The following is a 21,795-nucleotide window of genomic DNA, read 5'->3' as shown; positions in this document are numbered from 1 at the left end:
TAAATAAATCAGTATATACCAACAGAACATTTCACAGTGGAAACCCCAGATTATGTGCACTGTGGCGTTTTCCTAGTGTCACTCAATCTAAAAGATGTAATGGACAAAATGATATCACAAATATGTGGCGTAATCATTTTATTTTGTGGGGGTGATGACAAAAGTAACAAAGGTGATGTTAGAACTGCTATATCTGAGATTACACATGCCATGCATATTTTGTACTATTAATTAAAGGCGCTATGAACAAGTTGTGCGTGAGAAAACCAGTCACGTCGTCACGTATACTTAATATTGTAAACGGACTTATTAAACAGAATAATTATCTACTCGTAGCTATAGCAACACACACTTGAAAATTATTTGAAATTATTAGTTTTTCTCAGATGTTAACTATTCTCACAAACCAGTGACCATCAGATTGGGTTCAACGATAACAGCCGTGTATTTGTATGTTCTTAATCTCTTGCATTGTTAGGGTGATTTTAATCTGGTATAAATATATTTATTTATTTTTTCTGTAAGACAGGGCTGTTCTAAATCAGAGTGTACTTGTAATGTACTGTACATAAGAACAGTTTGAGTGGTCAGTTATTAATCATCTAATTTAAACTGACCACATTGTTCTTATATCCACACTTATCAATGGATAACACAGATTGGTTGGTGGCTGCTGTTTACACAAAACGACCCACGATATCATTTTCAGCCATAACAAGTCTGCATGAATTAAGGTGTAATTTTTAACTTAGCAAGATCCAATGAATTACAATTCCGAGATTCGCTCATTGCCTGAATGTAATAAAAATATGTTTCAGAGCTACTGCTCTTCCATGTACTAAGATAAAAATGAGGCCCATGTCACATTCAATAATGTGCTTAGAACTCTGCTTAACTTTGTCGTACAAGAAGTATGGCTGAGGTTTGTTGGCGTTGTATGACAAAAATGAAGCCCTTGATAGCAAAAAATAATTCATCTACTTGTCCTGAGAAAATGTTATTTGCAAAAAGATGACGAATAATATAGAAGATGTTAAGTGAATTGTTGTATTCCCAGTTCATTGACAGTTACTCCAGTTTAGTAGGCAGTAAGCAAGTGTGCTCTTTACGTGGGGGCGCTGTCCAAAAATACAGGGTCTTTAGTAATCTGAACTTAAAACATTCACGCAATTGAATTATGTATCCAGCGTTCTACTAATTATGCATATTGTGTGCGTGAACACTTATCCAGCCAGTCTGAATCGTTTCCCCCACGTGTCTATCACAAACCATGATTTCGTTGATTTAGTATTTCCGTGAGTTAAACTGGTAGATCATTCCAGTCCTTCACCAGAGAGAGAACCTTGCTCGAATTGGACTTTATATTCCCGTCCGGGTACTGATATATTTGGTAAAATGTAAAGATAATCTCTTTGTGTCTCAATTTCACGTGTGGCTGGTTTGAAAACGTGCATTTTGGGTTTCCGTCCCAATGGCCCATTCGCTTCGCCATGGTCGCTGGACAACTTCCGCTGCTAAATATAATTTCTTAATCTGTTGACATAGACATGTTAGAATCCACTACATGCTGAACTACTGTACTTGATAGTGTTATCTTTCATACTGTCATTTTGTTTGTCATTTACCTTGTTTAAATGTTTCCATGAATTTTTCGCCAGTAATTTGTCAATTTAGCACAATTTAGTTGCATGCAACCTTATGTGTGTTACCACATTCCCATAAGGCGATAACTACTTTCCCCGATGCTTTTTCAATGCTTACTTTAATAGTCTCTCCCGGAGCATAGAAACACACACATACGATGCCCCCCGGATTGATACATAGCTAGGTAGGGTGGTGCTCCTGAGTGCTCAAAAGTGCGACCATTTTTATACCTGGATAATGGCAAAATCTATACCCATATTTATACCAAAGTAACACTTCATTCATCACTGTTTATTCCAAATAAAACAGTTACCTATGGATCTGAGGTGGAAATATTCGCTCATATCCGGACCCATAAGTATACCAAATCGGAAAAACATTACTGATATATCTATTTTGACCAGAAATAAGACCGATACTTATACCTAAAAAAAAAAACGAGACCCATTTCAGGGGCACGTCTCCATTAGGCAAGTTCTATGTACCCCTCCCCGGGTCTGGTCTCCGGTATGTTGCAGTAGTTGATATATTACCACAATTTAGAACACACGCCACTCCCTAGTTCGCCAATACTGTCAACAAGACAATGCTAGGCAATGTTGCGTTGTACATGGCTTTGTCAACAACATTGTTATACAGAAACAGTATTGCTAATCAAGCTAAATCAAAACATTGCAACTATCCATCAATATTCCCAGACTAAGAGGCGCCACAATTATCATATCATAGCGATTATCACAGAGATATTGAAAATATACGTGTTTGAGTAGATCATTATCACCCCCACTGGATGCTGCTTATGCTACCACGTGATATGTTGGAGAGGACATAAAAGCAAAATAAGGCACATTCACGTAGTGGCATATTTCCAGTGCAAAACCAAACAGACGATGCTTTCGCCAAAAATAGTTCCATGTAATAAATAGATGATTGGCTGAATTCTGAATCAAGTGAAAATGTTCATAATGTTAAAATCTACGAAAAGATTGTTTGTGTCTACTGCATATTTTCTGTCACATTCAATGGGTAAATAGTGTGCAGAACAAAGATATTATGCAAATACGAATCTATGTTATCCATCGGACAAACTTCACATTTAAATACAAAATTTCGTGAAATTAAGAACAAAACATCAGTCGCTGTTTGTTTTTTTCACACTTCTTGTAAATTACATACTATTAACATATTTTCTAAAACACGACCTGTCTTCAAATACTTTATATCATTTTTCTGTGACATCTGGAATTTATTCCAACCAATATTTAACACAACGTTTTATTTCATACAATAACCAAGCAATGACACATTTGGTGCACGGAAAAGGGTCGACTGATATAATTGTATTCTTTCTGAAAGCCCAAATTAAACTCTATGTCAATATTGGTTTTATGATAAAAACATATATTGATGCAATAACATAATACCAATAATGGACTACCCACAATGCCATACCCGTTATAAAATCGACCTCCATCCAATATGGCGTTTTGGATCGTTCATAAATTGTACCTCAGACTAGTAATACATGTATTACTAGTCTGAGATTGTACAGAAAATTTTGAAATTTAGCATTGCTTTACACGTTGAATCCATAATACCTAGGCCAACTGATTGTATGCTGTCGCGTAATTGCATTCAACGAATTTTAATATTAAGTCTTCAATGATTGTTTTCCCTCTCCGACAGGTAAATAAATACTACAGACTATTTTTAATATCCTATCAGTATTAGTTCGACATTACACCTATTACAGCATTATCGAATTACACTTAAGTTTTGCGATGGCAGTACTTTGCTTTCAAACCATTTTACATTTTTCATTCATTTATATATATTTGATCGCCATGACGTTGAAGAATGCTTATACCTACAAGAGGGTAACTAGACTTGCTTGAAGTCTGTTGCGATTCCGATGAAAAAGTCTTGAAATATAAATATAAATTGCGTAAACGACATGTTGGGATTTCGCGGTCACACGACTTTCGCGTTCACCTCTCGTTTACGCAATTTATATTAATTTTATTTTTTCAAAAATTTTTCATCGGAATCGCAACAGACTGCAAGCACGTCTGGAGGGTAACTTGAATCAGTGTCTTTCGCATCTGCCCTTACGGAATAGTTTCAGCCACGCTTCGATAAAGAATTATTTCGTCATTGTTCCTTCCAGCATTGTATGCTCCTCTATCGAAATATTGCAACTGAGTGAAATTATTTCATAAACAAATGAAATTAATATTCGCATGTTATGATTTTCGTAAATCTAACTGCCAATTCGAGATTTATAACAGTGACTACATAAACTCTAGTAGAAGACACACAAAACAGATGTGTGAATCAACATCTGTATATCATTTGAGATACATATTGAATGACGGATTAAAAGCATATTGTTCTATCAATGTATTAATCCAGTGAAAACCAATACTGACATGAAACAAATAGACTGATTATTCATACATAACATTTGACTGACAGCGAAAGGGTGTAAATTGTGAAAATCAACCACGCAGCATATTGATAATGTAATGTAACTCGTTTATTGAACCCATATCTTCTTTGGGGATTTCAGAATTAAAATTTGAGCATGTATGAATTGTATGTTGCATTTTTCTAATTTTACAGTATTACTAGTTTGAAGGGCCATAGAACCACACCCACAGTATCAATCAACACTACGATAAACACATTTTCGTTTACGACAATGTGAAATTCCTTCATTTTTTGGAAGGGGAAACCCAAAAACAACCGATCATTTTGAAAAACAAATTTAGATATATATTAAGAATAATGTGCACAATACTATTATATTAACAAATAATTCTCTATATTTTTACATTTTATTTGTCTTGAATTATTACTGAGGAAAGCTGAATGAAATTACAAACTATGTTAGTGTTCAAGCGATCATGTATATAAAATAACCCCAATAAAAATAAATTTTACTGTATTTTCTGCATAAAAACGACTCAACATTACATAGTCGAAAACGGAAATACTTTATCGTAGTGTTACTCGCTGTGACAACGTTGTAGATTCAATGCTCATCGGTATATGTCATTCCACTCGATTATCGGCACATCACATTGAGTTCAATATCACACAACACATATACAACACGTGTATAATACGTGTGTTTGTTTGTTTGTTATTTGTTAATGTTTAATTAGTGTACCATGCTCGTAGTCGCAATACTTCTGTGTTAAATTGACATACCTTCTCAGTAAACCCCGACTTGTTGGTAGAATGTACTTTATATATTGCCAGCTCGTCACACATATGTCGATACTTGATAGTTTTTATGTTTAAGACTCGTATCATTATGTCATGCACACTGTCCATTTAAAAGATTTGAAGTTGACACGTGTTAAGGAGTTAGATGAAAATGAAAAAAAAAACGTTTGGTTAACTATCAGAACTATGTTAGAAACATTATGCAAACAACATATCCCAGCTATCTGCATGTTATTATCATGTTCCTCACATATAACCACATGTTAACTTATTCAGTATCACAAGACTTAGTGTATTTTGAAATATGAAACGAATTGGAGAAAAACTCATGTCATTTTGAACAACAAAACAAACGAAAACCGCAGCATATTTTTGGTTTTGAGGAAGCAATGGGCATACAAGTTCATTCACCAAAAGATCATGCAGAGAGTTCAGCAGTTTGGCAACTGAGCATGCGTAGTAGTGTAAAGGTCAAAGTCTCGTACTGATATGTGCGTAAGAAGGTCACATATGTGGTTGCTAACTGCCGTGTGATAAATGTACTGTTGGCGAACTGGAATGCAGGTAAGTGAGTGGTGGAGTTATGCAGTGCCCTTTATGCATGCACGGTGCAGACCGATGACTGAGAAGGTGCAATGAGGATGACATCCCTAGCGGAATGAGTTTGTCATGGAGGCCTTGGGCATGAGGATGAGATCTGTGTTGCATGTGAGACTATGGAAAGCCATGACTGTCTTGTATATCATGTAAGATATTGTGTGGACCACTTAATTTATTATATTCTGTGCATACATCTACATACGATGTGCATATAATAGTTGTTTATACCTTCATATGATGTGAGCATACCTTTATACGATATGAACATATGTATGTGATGTGAATATGTCATTATATGATGTGATAGTACCCTTATACGATGTGAATGTACCTTTACAAGAAGGGATGACAGCTTGGTCAATGCATTTCATAATTGATCATTAACACAGATTATAAATTGTATTCATAATACAAACGTTTTTATTGAGGGCATAAAGTAACCAATAATGGAAGAAGAATTTTTTACCAAGTTTAATTGGAATCCCTGGTGAATTTCTAAACTTTTTTTGTGGTAGTCGTTATGCCTTTTATCATAACTTTATTCACTTTCATATATTTATAAGTCAGGTAGATTCTAAAGGTTGTAATTACCCCGTTTAGGGAAAGATCTACACCACTATCTTTAATGCAAGGTTGACAAAATGGGCGGAATTCAATTAAATTTGGTATCTGATTGTCAGGCGGGTTCTCCAATAATCACAAAACTGAACTACATGCATTTACCTAGAGAAGTAGAGAAGAGAGACGTTTTATTGTCTTTTTGATGACTTAGTATATCACTATTTTTTTTATATACAAGCTAATCCTTATGAGGTTGTCTTTACTTTGCACTCAATAAGAACGTCAAATTAGTTTGATTGTCGTGAGACAGGGTTGTATGCTATTTCCGGTTTTTAATCCTATAAACAACCACCTCGTCTTAAACTTAAAAGTGAAAATGTCAGGCCAGGCTTTTTTTATTCCTTGTTTCTCGAGTTCTTATAAGGCAATTTTTTGAGGAGGGCGGAAAAAAATAAAATTAATTCTTTTTTTCCATTAGATTTGTGTGATTCTCAAAGAATTGTAAGTGAGATCATTGATCGGAGAGAAGAAATGAAATAAAATTTTATTCCATGTATAACCTTGTTTCTCATCTGCGCGAGACTTCGGTACTTTGATCATGATACTCCCACGAAAATGCAACTTGGGTTTGTTATGCACTTACAAGTCGGCGGGCGCGAGAAATTACACTGAAATATAATTCCTTTTTTTATTTCATTTTCGGCTCCTGTTCATTCGGCGGGTTCGCGAAACAAGGGATAATAAAAGTCTGGCCTTAGTGAGAAACTGTTCACTGTCGCGGAAATACATTTGTTCGAAAAAGACGCCATGGCTTAGCAAAAATAAGTTACTAGTATGCCATGCTTTAGAACGAATGTATTTGCAATTATAATATATGGTGTTGCGACAGAGTCCGTCGCCGAGGGCGCAGAAACCATGTTGGAGAGAACCAAAAACTGAAAAGGGTAAAGGGTGTATGCTAATGTATGATGTATGTAATTGATTATCCTTTCAACTAAAACATGGTCATGATTGGTCACACCTTAGTGCACATCGTTTATAGACGATGAACTCCTTATTCGGATAACAGATGACAGCAGATAGTTTGCCATATCCTAATTGGAAAAGACATTTACAGAAGGAGTAAATAGGCGCGTATTGACATTTACAGAAGGAGTAAACAGGCGCGTATTGACATTTACAGAAGGAGTAAACAGGCGCGTATTGACATTTACAGAAGGAGTAAACAGGCGCGTATTGACATTTACAGAAGGAGTAAACAGGCGCGTATTGACATTTACAGAAGGAGTAAACAGGCGCGTATTGACATTTACAGAAGGAGTAAACAGGCGCGTATTGACATTTACAGAAGGAGTAAACAGGCGCGTATTGACATTTACAGAAGGAGTAAACAGGCGCGTATTGACATTTACAGAAGGAGTAAACAGGCGCGTATTGACATTTACAGAAGGAGTAAACAGGCGCGTATTGACATTTACAGAAGGAGTAAATAGGCGCGTATTGACATTTACAGAAGGAGTAAACAGGCGCGTATTGACATTTACAGAAGGAGTAAACAGGCGCGTATTGACATTTACAGAAGGAGTAAACAGGCGCGTATTGACATTTACAGAAGGAGTAAACAGGCGCGTATTGACATTTACAGAAGGAGTAAATAGGCGCGTATTGACATCTGTATAACTGATGTTCCAAACGCTCAAAGAGGAAAAGCTTGCGTCATGCGACAGTTGACCTTAATTATTACCGACCCTTCTGCGATGGCTGCGAATTGTCACGGATTAGTCTACGTCTGAGGCAGTGAATCACGATGGTTAATCAGGCCCGTAGTTTCGGGGGGTTCTGGGGGTTCGGTCGAACCCCCTAAATTTTGGAAGTGAATAGATTTATGATCGTAGATTAGAACATAATAAAATAAACAGTATTAATTAAAAATAATTATCATCGTTTAAATAACTTGACTCAGTGAGGTAACTATCAGACTCGGTCGAAATTGCATAGTAATGAACATTTAGGTGACAACGATCTTTAAATATCAATCGTGAAGTTACGCCGTCTCAGTTCAATAGCAGCCAATCAAAACAGGTTGTTATAAATGGGCAAGCTTTTATTCGGTGATTCCGCGATGGTGTAATGAAGATCGCGTTCAAGCAGCTGATGTTAAATATTAAAGCAACATTGAAACAATAATGTAATGGTAGTCACTCTCTAAAGGATGTGGTGGTCCTGAATAGGTTCGTTTGTCTTGTGCTAGTGTTTGCCCAGTTAGTAAAGTGCACAGGGGCTTGTCGACTGAGCGCGAAAGCCCCTTGGCGAGAACGAAGTTCGAGAAGGGAGGACACTCTACCACCAGAGTGACGTCATAGCTTTACAATTATTCGAATTTAAACAGTAATCAATCATTTACCTTAGAAAAAACAACACAAAAACTGAATACAGTTAAGTGCTAATCTATTCAAACCACCATCACGATCAAATTCGGCAAATTAGCGACAAAATACACGTTTTCCCGAGTCTGAATGACTACCGCTGTACGTCAGTCATTGTTGGGTTGTTTCTAATTGGTTAATAAAGTGGGTGTGTGAAAGACCCCTTAATTCACTGTTGATTTTAAACAACATGGCAACTGTAGAGGAAAACATTGTGACCGCAGTAAATGAGGGCCACAACCTTCTTATTTTAGGCCAAGCAGGCACGGGCAAAACTAAATTGATAACAAGAATAAAGGTGTCAATTCTACATAAAAATGTACCGTTTGCTCACCAAGAAACCAATGGAAACTTGCCAGAATTCACCGACTCCATAGTGCTGGCAGCCATAGTACACGGAATTTTGAAATAAGCGGTCTTAGACACGCCCACATTATTAGCCAATCAAGACCAAGCATGCATTTGAGATGGCTGCGGCCGGCAATTGACATACAGCGGTAGTCATTCAGACTCGGGAAAACGTGTATTTTGTCGCTAATTTGCCGAATTTGATCGTGATGGTGGTTTGAATAGATTAGCACTTAACTGTATTCAGTTTTTGTGTTGTTTTTTCTAAGGTAAATGATTGGTTACTGTTTAAATTCGAATAATTGTAAAGCTATGACGTCACTCTGGTGGTAGAGTGTCCTCCCTTCTCGAACTTCGTTCTCGCCAAGGGGCTTTCGCGCTCAGTCGACAAGCCCCTGTGGTAAAGTGTGGGGTTCGAACGGGATTGAGACGACAACACGACACTGTACTTTCATAGTGGTTCATTAGTTTTGTATTCTTCAAGTTAATGATGGCATATATACTGTTTTGTTCTAAGCGTATCAGCCAAATGTAGTCAACTTATTGTATTAGTATGTGTAGCCTGTGTTATTGGACATAGTGTACAGCTAAGAATTGAAAACATCATTAAAAAAATGACGAAGATTATTCATCACGAGTTGAAGGTTGGTTGAAGAGCTTCTTGCAGCCAAAAATTTATCCCACAGTGTTGCTTCAGCACTGAAACTATGCGATAAATCATATTTTTCAAACATATGTTTTTACACGTTTTTTTGATGTCTTAGAAAATTTTCTATATTTTTAGTGGGTTCATAAAAAGGAGAAGTTTATTGAGACCGCTGCTAAACTGCTACTATATGCATATTATTTTACCGCCCTCTAAAATCAGATTTACATTAAATCAACAAATTTACGTACTGCAAGAAACTTGGTAGTATGCCATTGGTTAGTGCATTTAATTTGTTTGATGCAATCACCGTGTCAGCTATTTCTTATGGTAGCGATATGGGGGTACCAAAATTCGGAAATCGAGAGGGTACAGACAACATTTTGCAGTTATCTACTTAGCATTAATAGTTGTACAAATAATGTAGCGATGTTGGACGAATGTAGAAGGCTGCCATTATGCTGTGGTTATTTCAAGTGTTGTATCTTAAATTGGTTAAAATTAAATAATAAATAGCTGGAACCCCAAAACATGTTATATCATGCTTAAACGATTAGAGAAGACCGGCAGACTTACTTGGGATACCCACATAAAAATCTCCTGTTCGAATATGGTTTCGGCATTGCCTGGTTTGGAAAACAAGTTGCAGATACTGCAAATTTCTTAGAGATATTTACTCAAAGAATAAAAAAAATTATTGTCAGCAAGAATGGCATGCCTCAATTTCACAATCATCCAGGCTGTGTACTTTCGAAAAAATCGATGTAGTATTATAACCTGGGAGATTTATTGGCAAGCAATTATAGACTAAAATTTATACCGACGAGTTTTCGCTGTTTTGGCCATAAACATAATGTTGAATTAGACAGGCACACAAAAATACAGTTAGATCAATAAATTTTTAGTATTTGCAGTGATACGTTTGAATTTAGCATGATAGAAAATGAAATTCACTTTGTTTTTATATGTTCATTTTATAATGATCTAAGGGCTAATCTTTTGTCAATAATTTTATGTAATTATGCAAATACTGACAGTCTGGGCTTACTTCGTCGCTACACAAACTGCCACACCATATATCAACTAGCTCTGTATCTTATAAAAGTTTTCAAGCGACGAGATAAATATGAATCCAGCTTAACTTAGTACCATATGTTTACATGAATGTTGTATTGTTTTTAAAACGTGATATGCACTTTTCTACCCATTACATCTTGTACGATGTGGTGAGGCCCTGTACAGAAATAAAATTACATAATTGACTAATACTAAAATGAATAATTGTAGACAGATTTCGACATGAAATTGTGTCACTTTTATGTGCGCTAACATCTGTGAAGAGCGAAAAAGTTCGTGAGTAGCATTCTACCTTAAAATGCTTGGGCAATAATGCTAAGATACGTACAGTCTTGTCTTTTTTGTGTACAACATTTTGCCGTAATGAATCAATGGTGTGGGTGTGTTTGTCTGTGGGTGGGGAATGGCCTAGGACCTCTTCTCTAAAATGGTAAAATAGTTCAATAATGTTATGTGGAACAACTTACCAACGTAACACAAAGTAAACCAATTGAATTTAAAATCGAGAATATAAAAATGTATGTAACAGAGCTCAAACACACTTTTTGAATATTATAAAATTCACACGTTTCACATCAAATATATCATTTATTGTTGTTTTCGAACCCCCTATTCAAAAGTGCTGGCTACGGGCCTGATTAATCGTTGAACAAACTGAAGAACACCCGGTAACATGACATTTCACCCCCACACACACAAACAAACACCATTGGATATTCACAATTTGGATCGAGGGTTTGTAATATTCTAAGAAAATTTGTATTATTTAACTTACCATTATTTTGATCTATATTTATCATATGTTGATTGTCTTTGGTGGATTAGTGCATAAATAAAATGTTTATATAATTTGCTTGAACGTTTCCTTGTATCTATGTATAAACTGGTTTACATAACAATCTCTCGTAAGGCCACACTGATTTAATTTTATGGATGACATCCTCTGGAGACCCCAAAACCAATGCGAGAGGGCGAAAAAAAAAAAAAAAAAACCTGCCAAAAAAAAATGATGCTAAAACCACAGGACTACGAAGCTGGTATTACGAATTGAACCACAGAACACAATGTATCAAAAAACAACAAGAAGTCTTTATTTGTAGGAGGCACATGTTGATATACACATCTCGTACTGTATTACTGTCACAGGTATAACCATTTCAGACAAGCTCTAGTACATGTAGTCATGATGAAGTACCTTCAGTCAAAAACACTGCATTCAAGGTACAACATGAACATCATTTTCAGTACAAGTCAAGGCGGAATGTACATATCACTACTTTATGACAATAACTAAAAGAACATTGCAATGATACAGAAATGTCCTTGCTTACTCCTCTCTACACAGTAGGGGTTAGCTTTAACCAATCTCTCGTATAGCTGTGTAAACGTCACAACTCCCTGGCCGACGTCAATTGTGTACCAGTCTACAACAATCCCTCAGTTTTTTCTCTGAACTTTTATGCTCACGTATTCCCGGCAACGCAATACGCATGTGCAGAAGATCATTTACGACAAAATTGGCACGTTTTAAGATAGTCCAAAAAGAGTTTTACGACAAGCCGGCGCTTTGCGACAATATAAGTCGGCAAGTTCCGGACAGAAAACCGATCTGTGAAGGCTCGTCGTCGGAGATTTTTTTTTTTTTTTGAGAACAGGCGAAAACTAATGCGCGCGTGGATGTCATCCATAAAATTAAGTCGGTGTAGCCTAACACTGATTTACACATTGTGAGTCACCCCTCACTGTATTGAATTTCTGTTATGTGCTTGGTCATGCGGTATCCATAACCCACGCAGACGAATGAAAGTACATTTTGGCGTCTTTGAATTTTAAAACCTTTTGACACTATTAAATTTGTTAACACCGAAGCATCTTGATTTTCCATAATAATCTATTATAATACTTCAACAACCTCAAAACTAACATAAACTATAGACAAATCTTAACACTTGTAGGTGCACTGTAGGCTAGCCTGACAAGATCGCGTGAGTTGCGCACTCCGCGGTGCTCTAAACCCAACACAACAACAAGTGGGATCTGATGACGTGCGGCCGGCGAGGGCGCCACTCGCGCATACATGTCAGGCTAACTGTGGGCGTGAAAAATAATACTAATATTTGGAGCTTTTATTGCCATCTACACAGTATTTTTATTTTGTTTATTGAGTAAGATTGTACACGCTCCATATACATCCCTAATTATGTTATTATTTCGCATGCTTTAACAACAGATACGAGTTAGCTATTGATTGTTCCTAATCATTATCGGTTACCAAGGCGACATAATATTAGATTGCTGCATATGTATTACACATCCAGCTGTGACAGATTCTACTCGAAGACACAGTGCTGATAAACACGTAAGTAGTCTCTATTTATTCCATGCAGTCACGCATTGTCTTAAGTTTCGTAAGTTTCGCAACAAATTTAACATATTCTTAGCAAATAATAAAACAGTCTGTCATCGCAGTAGTACCACGCATAGGTTAGTCATTCAGCTATGCCGTATACGCATTTTCTTTACATGGCCGCATGGTAGACTAAATAATCACTTATGGTAGTTGGGTCAAAGTGAATGTTACTGTAAGCCTCGTCACACCATATTTATAGTGTAAAGTGTACAATGTATTAAATTTAGCTTATGACAAGAATAAAATATTCATTTCATAGCTGAGAAGTGGGGTTTAAGTGTAAACTGATTATTTGGAGTGGCGATGGTAATATGTTGTAATATTTTGAGAACAAAGACACTAGTAAACGTGTACTGTTTGGAACAAAACAATACTTACTTTGTTGATTAGCGAAATAGCGGCTGCATTTGCCGAGAAAGCACGGTGGTACTTATAGAAGGCCAGTTCTTTTGGACAAGTCCACGATGTCACGTTGGTATGCATCAAGTTCTTGACACCGATGGGTTAGACCTCACACAAATAATGACTTCTCCTTAAATTTTAAGTACATTTGTCCACCATGTGACTCTTTGGTCACACATATAAGTGATATTTCGTACGTTTAGCCTAAGGGTTAGTTATAAGCCTCTGCGATTGATCTCAGACTGACGTCACACCTTCAAATGATCACAAAACAACCTTTTATCAAATTGATATATGAAGTTTGTTATCCTAAAAGATTGCAAAAGTCCAAAATTCGGGTCTATTCCCTGAAATGTGATGTCGTTTAGGAAACATCATTAATTATTAGCAAATTATTAAAATGGAGATTAATTTAACCATTTCACTATAATAAATCAGGTTCTATTGTTGTTGCTGTTGATACAGCGCTATTTCAAATTATGAATGAATACAAATACGGGCTGTGTTAGATGGCTGTGAAGGATGGGTGCATCGCCAGGTTCAACAGTTTTAAATCGACTACACATCTGTCAAAGTTTACCAAGAAGTCACACACAGTATAATTGCACTTGCCTGATTGTTAATAATGCAAGATAGAATACCATTATTAATATACCAGCATATGGTAACATTCAACACGATACATTCTCAATAATTAGAAAATTCAATTCAATTTTAGTCAGTGTTACACGTGCTACATACTCACATTATCGTGAAATGCATTCTGATTCAAAAGATATATGTAATGTAAAACATATACTGGTATAAATATAACACACATATAAAATATTTCAAAAAATATTTCAATAACGCTTGGTTTGAAAATTGAGTTTATGTCTGACTTTTTACTACTTTGTCCCAAATGACTGCAGATTTGGGAACCATAAATTGGGAAACTATTTTTAATATTAATTGTGTGTGCTCTGGAGACATCCCTAATATATATATTGTTAGCTGAGTTGGTATTTATATTATAAACCTTTTTTACATATGCAAATATATCATTCAAATATGCAGAAGCTTTTTCGTTTAAATATTTGTTAATTAAATTGCAATTCGTAATTTAACTAGGCCTATTCAATTTAAATTTGGCAAAGACCAAAGTGTTTTGCAAAGTTGCAAGTCAATTTGCTAACTGACTGTCCAAATAATTCTCAGAACGGCTGTAATGTGTGTACTATTTCTACTACTTACATCACAAAATACATGTGCTGCTGTCTTTTGTTTTTGTACTAAGTTCACTCAATCAACTGAAATAACCCCAAACAGGTGTAGTCGAAGTATCATAATATTGAAATGTATGCAACCTTAATTTTAAAGAAGTTGAATTGAACATAGTTTTTTCAGTATTATTGCCATATTATTTTTGTCAAATATTATCAATTTATGAAGAATAAAAATAAAAGTGGCCCTAAAATTAAACCCCGTGGAAGGCCAAGACTAACAGATTTTTTGTCAGATAATGCCGCTTTAAAATATATAAACATAAAGTCAGTTGGCTATACATAGAATGGACGTGTCTTTAAAAATATTAGATATTGATGACAAGATCCTAATTGGGCTTTAGTCATTTAATCATTTGGTATCGCCTATCATAAACATGGGAATATATATCCAATATCCAATCATTATAATTTATTATTTTTTATCAATTGTGGTAAATAAAATATATGGAATAAAAAAGTACACCATATACAAACAATTTTTAATTAAATTTATGTTTAATGACTCTGAGGTCAAAATATCCAATACGAGATTATCATAAATGTAAAATTGCTTTGACAACAGATAGCAATAGAGCAGACGAGTTTAATAACATTTTGAGATGTAGGACAAGACTAGATACTGTAGCAATAAATATTCCCCTCACTAAATGACACATAATATTATGAATATTATTGCGATGAAATTCAATCCTTGCTGTAGCCCATTTTAGTTTGTAAAGTAACCTGGCATATAATATGCTGAGTCTATAGGTCGCATGGAAAATAATACTGATACAAAAAGATTCACCGATATACCCATCCATTAAATTCAATAGATGCATAAAGATTTGAGCAATGTATACAATGGGCATATAACAATATGCATAGAACAAAAAAGTACACTCATACATACGACAATGTGTATAGTGGTACAAAACATGTGTGCTACACGAGATGCATTGATCAGTCCCGGATCATCACACAAAAAAATAATGTACCAAAGAATGATGTATAAAAGTTAATAAAGTATATAATATATATATATATACATGTATATGTATATATACATGTAAAAAGCGCCATATATCAATCTAAGCAGTCAATTCATGAAGGAACTTTCTACATAGAACAAATGATGTATACTTTGTGATTTGTTATATATTGTCACAAGTTCATGATATCTCCCATAAACTCTTGAATATATAAAGGTTTGGCTTAGGAGTTTGGAAGACATGGGTCTATGATGTTTCACAAATGTACACACCTTATGAATATTAAGTTAATGCGTTTACTTTGAAAGGTTTGGCTTAGGATTTTGGAAGACAGGGGTCTATGACGTTTTGCAAATGTATGCACCTTATGCAGAAAAAAAATATTACCCCTTGGGTAGTAAATATTGACGATGGTAAAGTCAAATAAATTTTACCCTTTGTGTCAAATTCAAGGAGGATATCAAGATATGAGACAGATTTCAAGCTCAGGTGGACATATAGAAAGATAATTAGATAAAAGAATAATAATTATTTCTTGAAGGATTGTTGAAATTACATCACAAATATAACTGAAGGTAAAATGGATTTCGCCTGACTGTGTCTTTTCATTTTTTACAAAAAAAGTTCTTGGAAGTGAAGAAATAAATTGCCCGACAGAGGGGAACAATTAGTTCCAATGTTTTGTTGAAAAAAACAAGCAGACTGGCGTTATCTTCTATATAACAGGTTTTTGCATTAATTTTATCAGTAACCCAGTAAGTACTTTTTTTACCCCGATACCATAAAATGAAAAACCCCGATACCATGAAGTATGGATATGTTAAATGTTTAGCAGAAACATTGCAGTGCATCTTTTATAGCAGAAAGAACAGATGTTAAGATTTTGGAAAACTTTTTTTTGCTTGAAGATGTTTAGCTTTATATGGTATATATTTATATATTGTATGTAGCGTATATACTAGTATGCAATATTAGCTAGGCGGGTCATTGGCTTTTACCGGAGTGTAAATCCTTAGTGTTGTTGTTATCCAGAATTTCATCCTTGCTGAATGTGCAGTGGTTTACATAGAACTTGCCTAATGGGGACATGCCCCTGAAATGAGTATCGTTTTTTGGATTTTAGGTATAAGTATCGGTCTTAATTCTGGGCAAGATAGGTATAAATATCGGTAATATTTTTCCGATTTGGTATAAATAACCTGAACATTGTGTTAATAATATGCTCTTATGTAAGAGGTGTTTCTATGGTAAAAATACATATTTTAATAAATCAATATACAATGCAACTGTTGGCTTAAAGTGCTTCTATTGGAGATGCTCTTCTAATAGAGCAAATACGGTAACTATTTTATTTGGAACAAATAGTGATGACAGAAATGGTATTTCGGTATAAATATGGGTATAGATTTTGCCATTATCCTGGTATAAAAATGGTCACATTTTTTAGCACTCGGGTACCTCCCCCACCCAGCTATGTACCAACTGCATCCCGGGGGGGGGTCTGTCCCACACTTGGTATAGAATTACCATATGAGTCGTTTGGACTTGATTGGTCGCAGTCCCTAATTAACAAGCAACTCACCCACAGTCCTGTATGCACTTACGAAATTGTGTGCTTGACTGGGCAAACCAGTCAGAGTGGACTGCCTCAGTTGAACTAATCTAACCCTTGGAGGCGAGGTCCCAGCATTAGAAACCTGCTAATAATATTTCTAAATCGGAAAGAAAGGGATTCAGGGAATTCCCGAACAAAAACTCCACTGGACTGCATTGGAAATTCTGGACACATTGCATGCAGGATAAGCAATAATAAATTAGAATTGGCTTACACCCAACATGGGTTAATAATTTATATGAAAAGGCATTTTTCTTCTTTTGCTGTCCTATTAACATTACATATTCTCAATACCAGTCAAATGGGAAATACTTTCACCATGGACAGGGTAACTGTATAACAAATGAGACTATGACACTATAACAGCAGCTACAGAGTAACATTCCGGAGGTAGATTATTCTATAATCTTGGAACAGCATTTGCATGATTTTCAGTATGAATGTCCGTAAAGTGTCTTGTATGTAGTGAGGAAAATTTGAACCGTATTCTCTTGGGCAAGGACACGCTGCAATTCAGCTCCAAAGCAATCGAGCGCAAGTGTCGACGTGACAGCTCGTCCATGTTTCAAGATAATTTCTGTCCAATACGTGAAGTGGGACTGATACAAATAGGACAGCCTGCAGTCTACGCCGTGAAACAAACATTATTTAAAGACCTGGTTTGCTGGTCTTGGTCCTCGTTCTACACGAGCAACTCCCGGGACCGAGTGTTGGTTCCTCCCGGGCGGTAAGTTCGGGCCTAAAAGTGACCTGTAAGTGGTGGAAATGGTTAGAAACATACACAGTTCATTGAATACACAGTGTGAAGCAACAAACATATAAATGGGTCTATATTGTTTTTGCAATCTTCATGGTTAAGTTGTGTTTTCTTAAAAGTTGGTTTGACTGTTGCATTCTTCATTCCGTTTAGCACGCGTCCAATAGAAAGTTCAATATTAAAAATAGTGTGTAGTAAAACCTTAAGACATTTCTTTAATAAGTCGTAAATGTATAATCGTACTAGCATGTAAATGGCGTGTTCAACTACATGTTCCAACGGGAGTGCAATGCAAAGAATACAACTGGTATCTTCTCTGTAAATCTAGTAGGATGAAGAGATTTACATTAGTATGTGACAATGTGCATGACAATTAGACAAGCAAATTGCAATCTCATGTGGCTTTTAAATCACCTGCCCAGTTCAGAAATGAATTACTAGTACGCTGGTTTCAGCTGACTCGCGACATAACGGTAATATGTAAATTAAAGCAAATCTAATGAAAAATTAAATTGGCATAGGTTGGATTTATACTTCTGCTGTTTTACGTTATCGAAATTTGATTGTATGTGTAAACTAACAATCGAGATATTCTGTATATACTAGTAATCTAAACACGATTCACATTTGGTTATTTTCTAGATAAATGGAGTGTCGTGTCGTACACTGTTTTGCATGTTTGTGTTTACTCAGCTTCGGGATGATGGCATGGGTGTACAATGACGTATTAACAACTGAATTGAATATTCATCAATGGATATCACGATTCCCGGTCATCAGAATTATTAAATCATGGAACTCTACTTTCCAAAGTTGTAATGTCACGCATAATTCAACAGCATTAAGACGTCACGTAGCAGCAATAAACGGAACATCGGCACCGTTATTGAACACGTCAGACGCCGAGGGCGCTGTTCGATGCATTGGTCACTTGGCAAAGTGTGAGGTGGTACTTCCTAATATAACGAACGAATATCATTTATCAACTGAATCCAAAAACAGCCCACAGCGTCACAGACATCGGAACCATGGTATCACGTATAGATCGAACTTAAAACTTGACGTAAACGATATCACATGCAAATTCAAGAAAACACCTTTGTCATATTTAGGACGTAATACTAGGCTATTCAAGAAATTTGAGATTTACAAATATTTCCCGAAACATACTCCTAAAGAATTGTTCTCACAATCATTCAATAACTGTGCCTTGGTTTCAAGTTCAAGTTACCTTAACGGATCAGGCCTCGGTAAAGAAATAGGTAAATACAAAGTTGAACATCGATTTTAATTTACTGATAAATCTGTCGTCACGTGACTCAGGAAACATGGCGCATGGCCCTCTATAATTGTAAATTTGTTTTCATTGAAAGATATGCATGACGCTGTTATACGATTCAACACCGCGCCGACTGAACATCACGAAAAGGATGTCGGGAGTAAAACCACCATCCGGGTACTTAATCATCAAGCATTTATGAAGAAGGGATTAACAGACAAACATATCACAAATGGTGCATATTTCATTTGGAAAGGTGGCTATAATCTGTATAGAGGGAACATCTATGAGGTAAATGCCCGGCTCGTTATAACATTCCAGTGGATAGTTTATTATATAGCGCATGACTCGCCATTCCATTATAGGTACGCCTCGATATTATTTTATCTTTTGTAATCACAGATGATTGGTTCCCCAATCAAAATCGTAACACACACGATAGCGCCAGATAACCGAATCATACCCGAGTACTGATACGATAAAAGTGATTTCTTTCTTGCATAGTTTTATACAGCTTCACAAGATATGTTTATAAGATATTTTAAATGGTTAATGGCATATCCGGAGTTGAACGCTTATCTTGTACATCCGGGTTCTTTGTGGCGACAATGGGATACTGTGCAAGATTTGACAAGTAATTCTATGAAAAAAACAACTACGTCATCTGGTTTCATCGGTAATTACCTTCATTATTTGACTGGCAGTTTTGAATGAATTCTGATATTTAAACTTTTCCCACTTAGTGTTACATCGTCTGATTAAACTAAATTGTCATTTGCAGCGAGATTCACTTCTAATCTAATTTTATTTTCAATTTCACATTTTACAAATTTCCAGGAATAACAATCGGTCTGCAGTTTTGTAATTACCTAGACGTATATGGACACGTCACCAACCAAACCTATGTGTGCCACTACTACGACGTGCTTACTAAAAAGACGAGATGCACCACGGGTAAATTCCACCCAATTAACGAAGAAAGACAAATTGTGAGACGCATGAATATCGGGAATGTGGACGACATCGAATATAAAGGACGTGTTACGTTGAATGGATTTCCAACTGTTCATTGTCCATAATAGATACTAAAATTTTAGCTCTTAATAAAGGCCAAAATATATATTTATATATGAATGAAAGAAGAATCCTCCAATGCAAAATCTTGATTCTCAGTAAAAAACGAAACTGTCATAACCAATACTGCTCAATATTGCGAGTATGGCGTATAATTATAAAACTTAAATATTATAAAAATTAAAAAAAAATATATGAATAATTTGTCATAATCAGTCTATTCATTTGTTTTTTTTTTAATTTTTTTATTGGGAATACAAAGCTACAGACATGGAAACTTTTAGTTTACCTTCTGTCTTACCTACTTCTGTCTCCTTCTTTTATTCCGCCATTTTTTTCGTGACCTTGTTTGAGAGAACCGCTGGACAGAATGATCTGAAACTTTTAATATTGACAAATGGTGCGCTTTACTTTTGAAATGTTGGCTGGACACGTGGTTCAGCGGCCGTGTTGGATTTAAGATAACCCGGAAGTATCAATTCTTGCTCTTTTGGAAGTCTCGGCGATCTGAATTTGTTATCAGGCCCGTAGCCAGCACTTTTGAATAGGGGGTTCGAAAACAACAATTATATATTTGATGTGAAATGTGTGAATTTTATAATATTCAAAAAGTGTTTTTGAGCTCTGTTACATACATTTTTATATTATCGGTTTCAAATTCAATTGGTTTACTTTGTGTTACGTTGGTAAGATATTTCACATAACATCTTTGAACTATTTTACCATTTCAGAGAAGGGGTCCTGAGCCATTTCCCACCTACAGACAAACACATCCACACCATTGATCCACTAAGGCAAAATGTTGTACACAAAAAAGACAAGACTGTACTTATCTTAGCATTATTGTCTAAGTATTTTAAGGTAGAAGGCTACTTACGAGTTTTTTCGCTCTTCACAGATGTTAGCGCACATAAAAGTGACACGATTTCATGTCGAAATCTGTCTACAATTATTCAATTTTGTATTATGTAATTTTATTTCTGTACAGGACATCAGCCTATCGTACAAAATGTAATTGGTAGAAAAGTGCATAGCACGTTTTAAAAACAATACAACATTCATGTAAACATATGGTACTAAGTTAAGCTGAATTCATATTCATCTCGTCGCTTGAAAACTTTTAAAAGATATAGAGCTATTTGATATATGGTGTGGCAGTTTGTGTAGCGACGAAGTAAGCCCAACTGTATGTTTGTGTGTCTGCCTAATTCTACATTATGTTTATGGCCAAAACAGCGAAAACTCGTCAGTATATATTTGTGTCTATAATTGCTTGCCAATAAATCTCCCAGGCTATAATACTACTTTGATTTTTCCAAAAGTACACAGCCTGGATGATTGTGCAATTGAGGCATGCCACTATTTTTGTATTTTTTGAGTAAACATCCCTAGGAAACTTGCAGTATCTTCAACTTGTTTTTCAAACTAGACAATGCCGAAACCATATTTGAACAAGGGGATTTTTATGTGGGTTTCCCAAGCAAGTCTG

At 35.6% G+C, this 21,795-nt stretch overlaps 1 protein-coding gene and 1 long non-coding RNA gene across 2 annotated transcripts; both read left to right on the top strand.

Annotated features, from left to right (window-relative positions):
- Positions 1 to 5,349: 5,349 nt before the first annotated feature.
- On the top strand, positions 5,350 to 18,742 carry LOC146748269 (uncharacterized). The gene is made up of 3 exons (XR_014931336.1): positions 5,350 to 5,439; positions 12,764 to 12,892; positions 18,596 to 18,742. It is a non-coding gene; the product is annotated as an uncharacterized LOC146748269 (long non-coding RNA).
- A 239-nt stretch (positions 18,743 to 18,981) lies between these two features.
- On the top strand, positions 18,982 to 20,595 carry LOC102808368 (beta-galactoside alpha-2,6-sialyltransferase 2-like). The gene is made up of 5 exons (XM_085505309.1): positions 18,982 to 18,991; positions 19,066 to 19,215; positions 19,327 to 19,523; positions 19,737 to 19,908; positions 20,070 to 20,595. The coding sequence occupies exons 1-5, from the start codon at positions 18,982 to 18,984 to the stop codon at positions 20,309 to 20,311; spliced, it is 771 nt and encodes a 256-aa protein (XP_085361435.1). The 3' UTR covers positions 20,312 to 20,595.
- The last annotated feature ends 1,200 nt before the right edge of the window (positions 20,596 to 21,795 follow it).

This window comes from Saccoglossus kowalevskii, chromosome 2 (genome assembly GCF_978046115.1).
Source record: "Saccoglossus kowalevskii chromosome 2, keSacKowa6.1, whole genome shotgun sequence".
NCBI classification, from domain to species: Eukaryota; Metazoa; Hemichordata; class Enteropneusta; family Harrimaniidae; genus Saccoglossus; species Saccoglossus kowalevskii.
This window is presented reverse-complemented; position numbering and strand designations above follow the sequence as displayed.

What these genes read in the sequence shown, in the direction of transcription:
- LOC102808368 (XM_085505309.1), top strand. An exon ending in AGGCCTCGGTAAAGAAATAG is followed by an intron (nt 19,216 to 19,326) that starts GTAAATACAAAG and finishes TTTCATTGAAAG; the next exon opens with ATATGCATGACGCTGTTATA. An exon ending in TACGTCATCTGGTTTCATCG is followed by an intron (nt 19,909 to 20,069) that starts GTAATTACCTTC and finishes ACAAATTTCCAG; the next exon opens with GAATAACAATCGGTCTGCAG.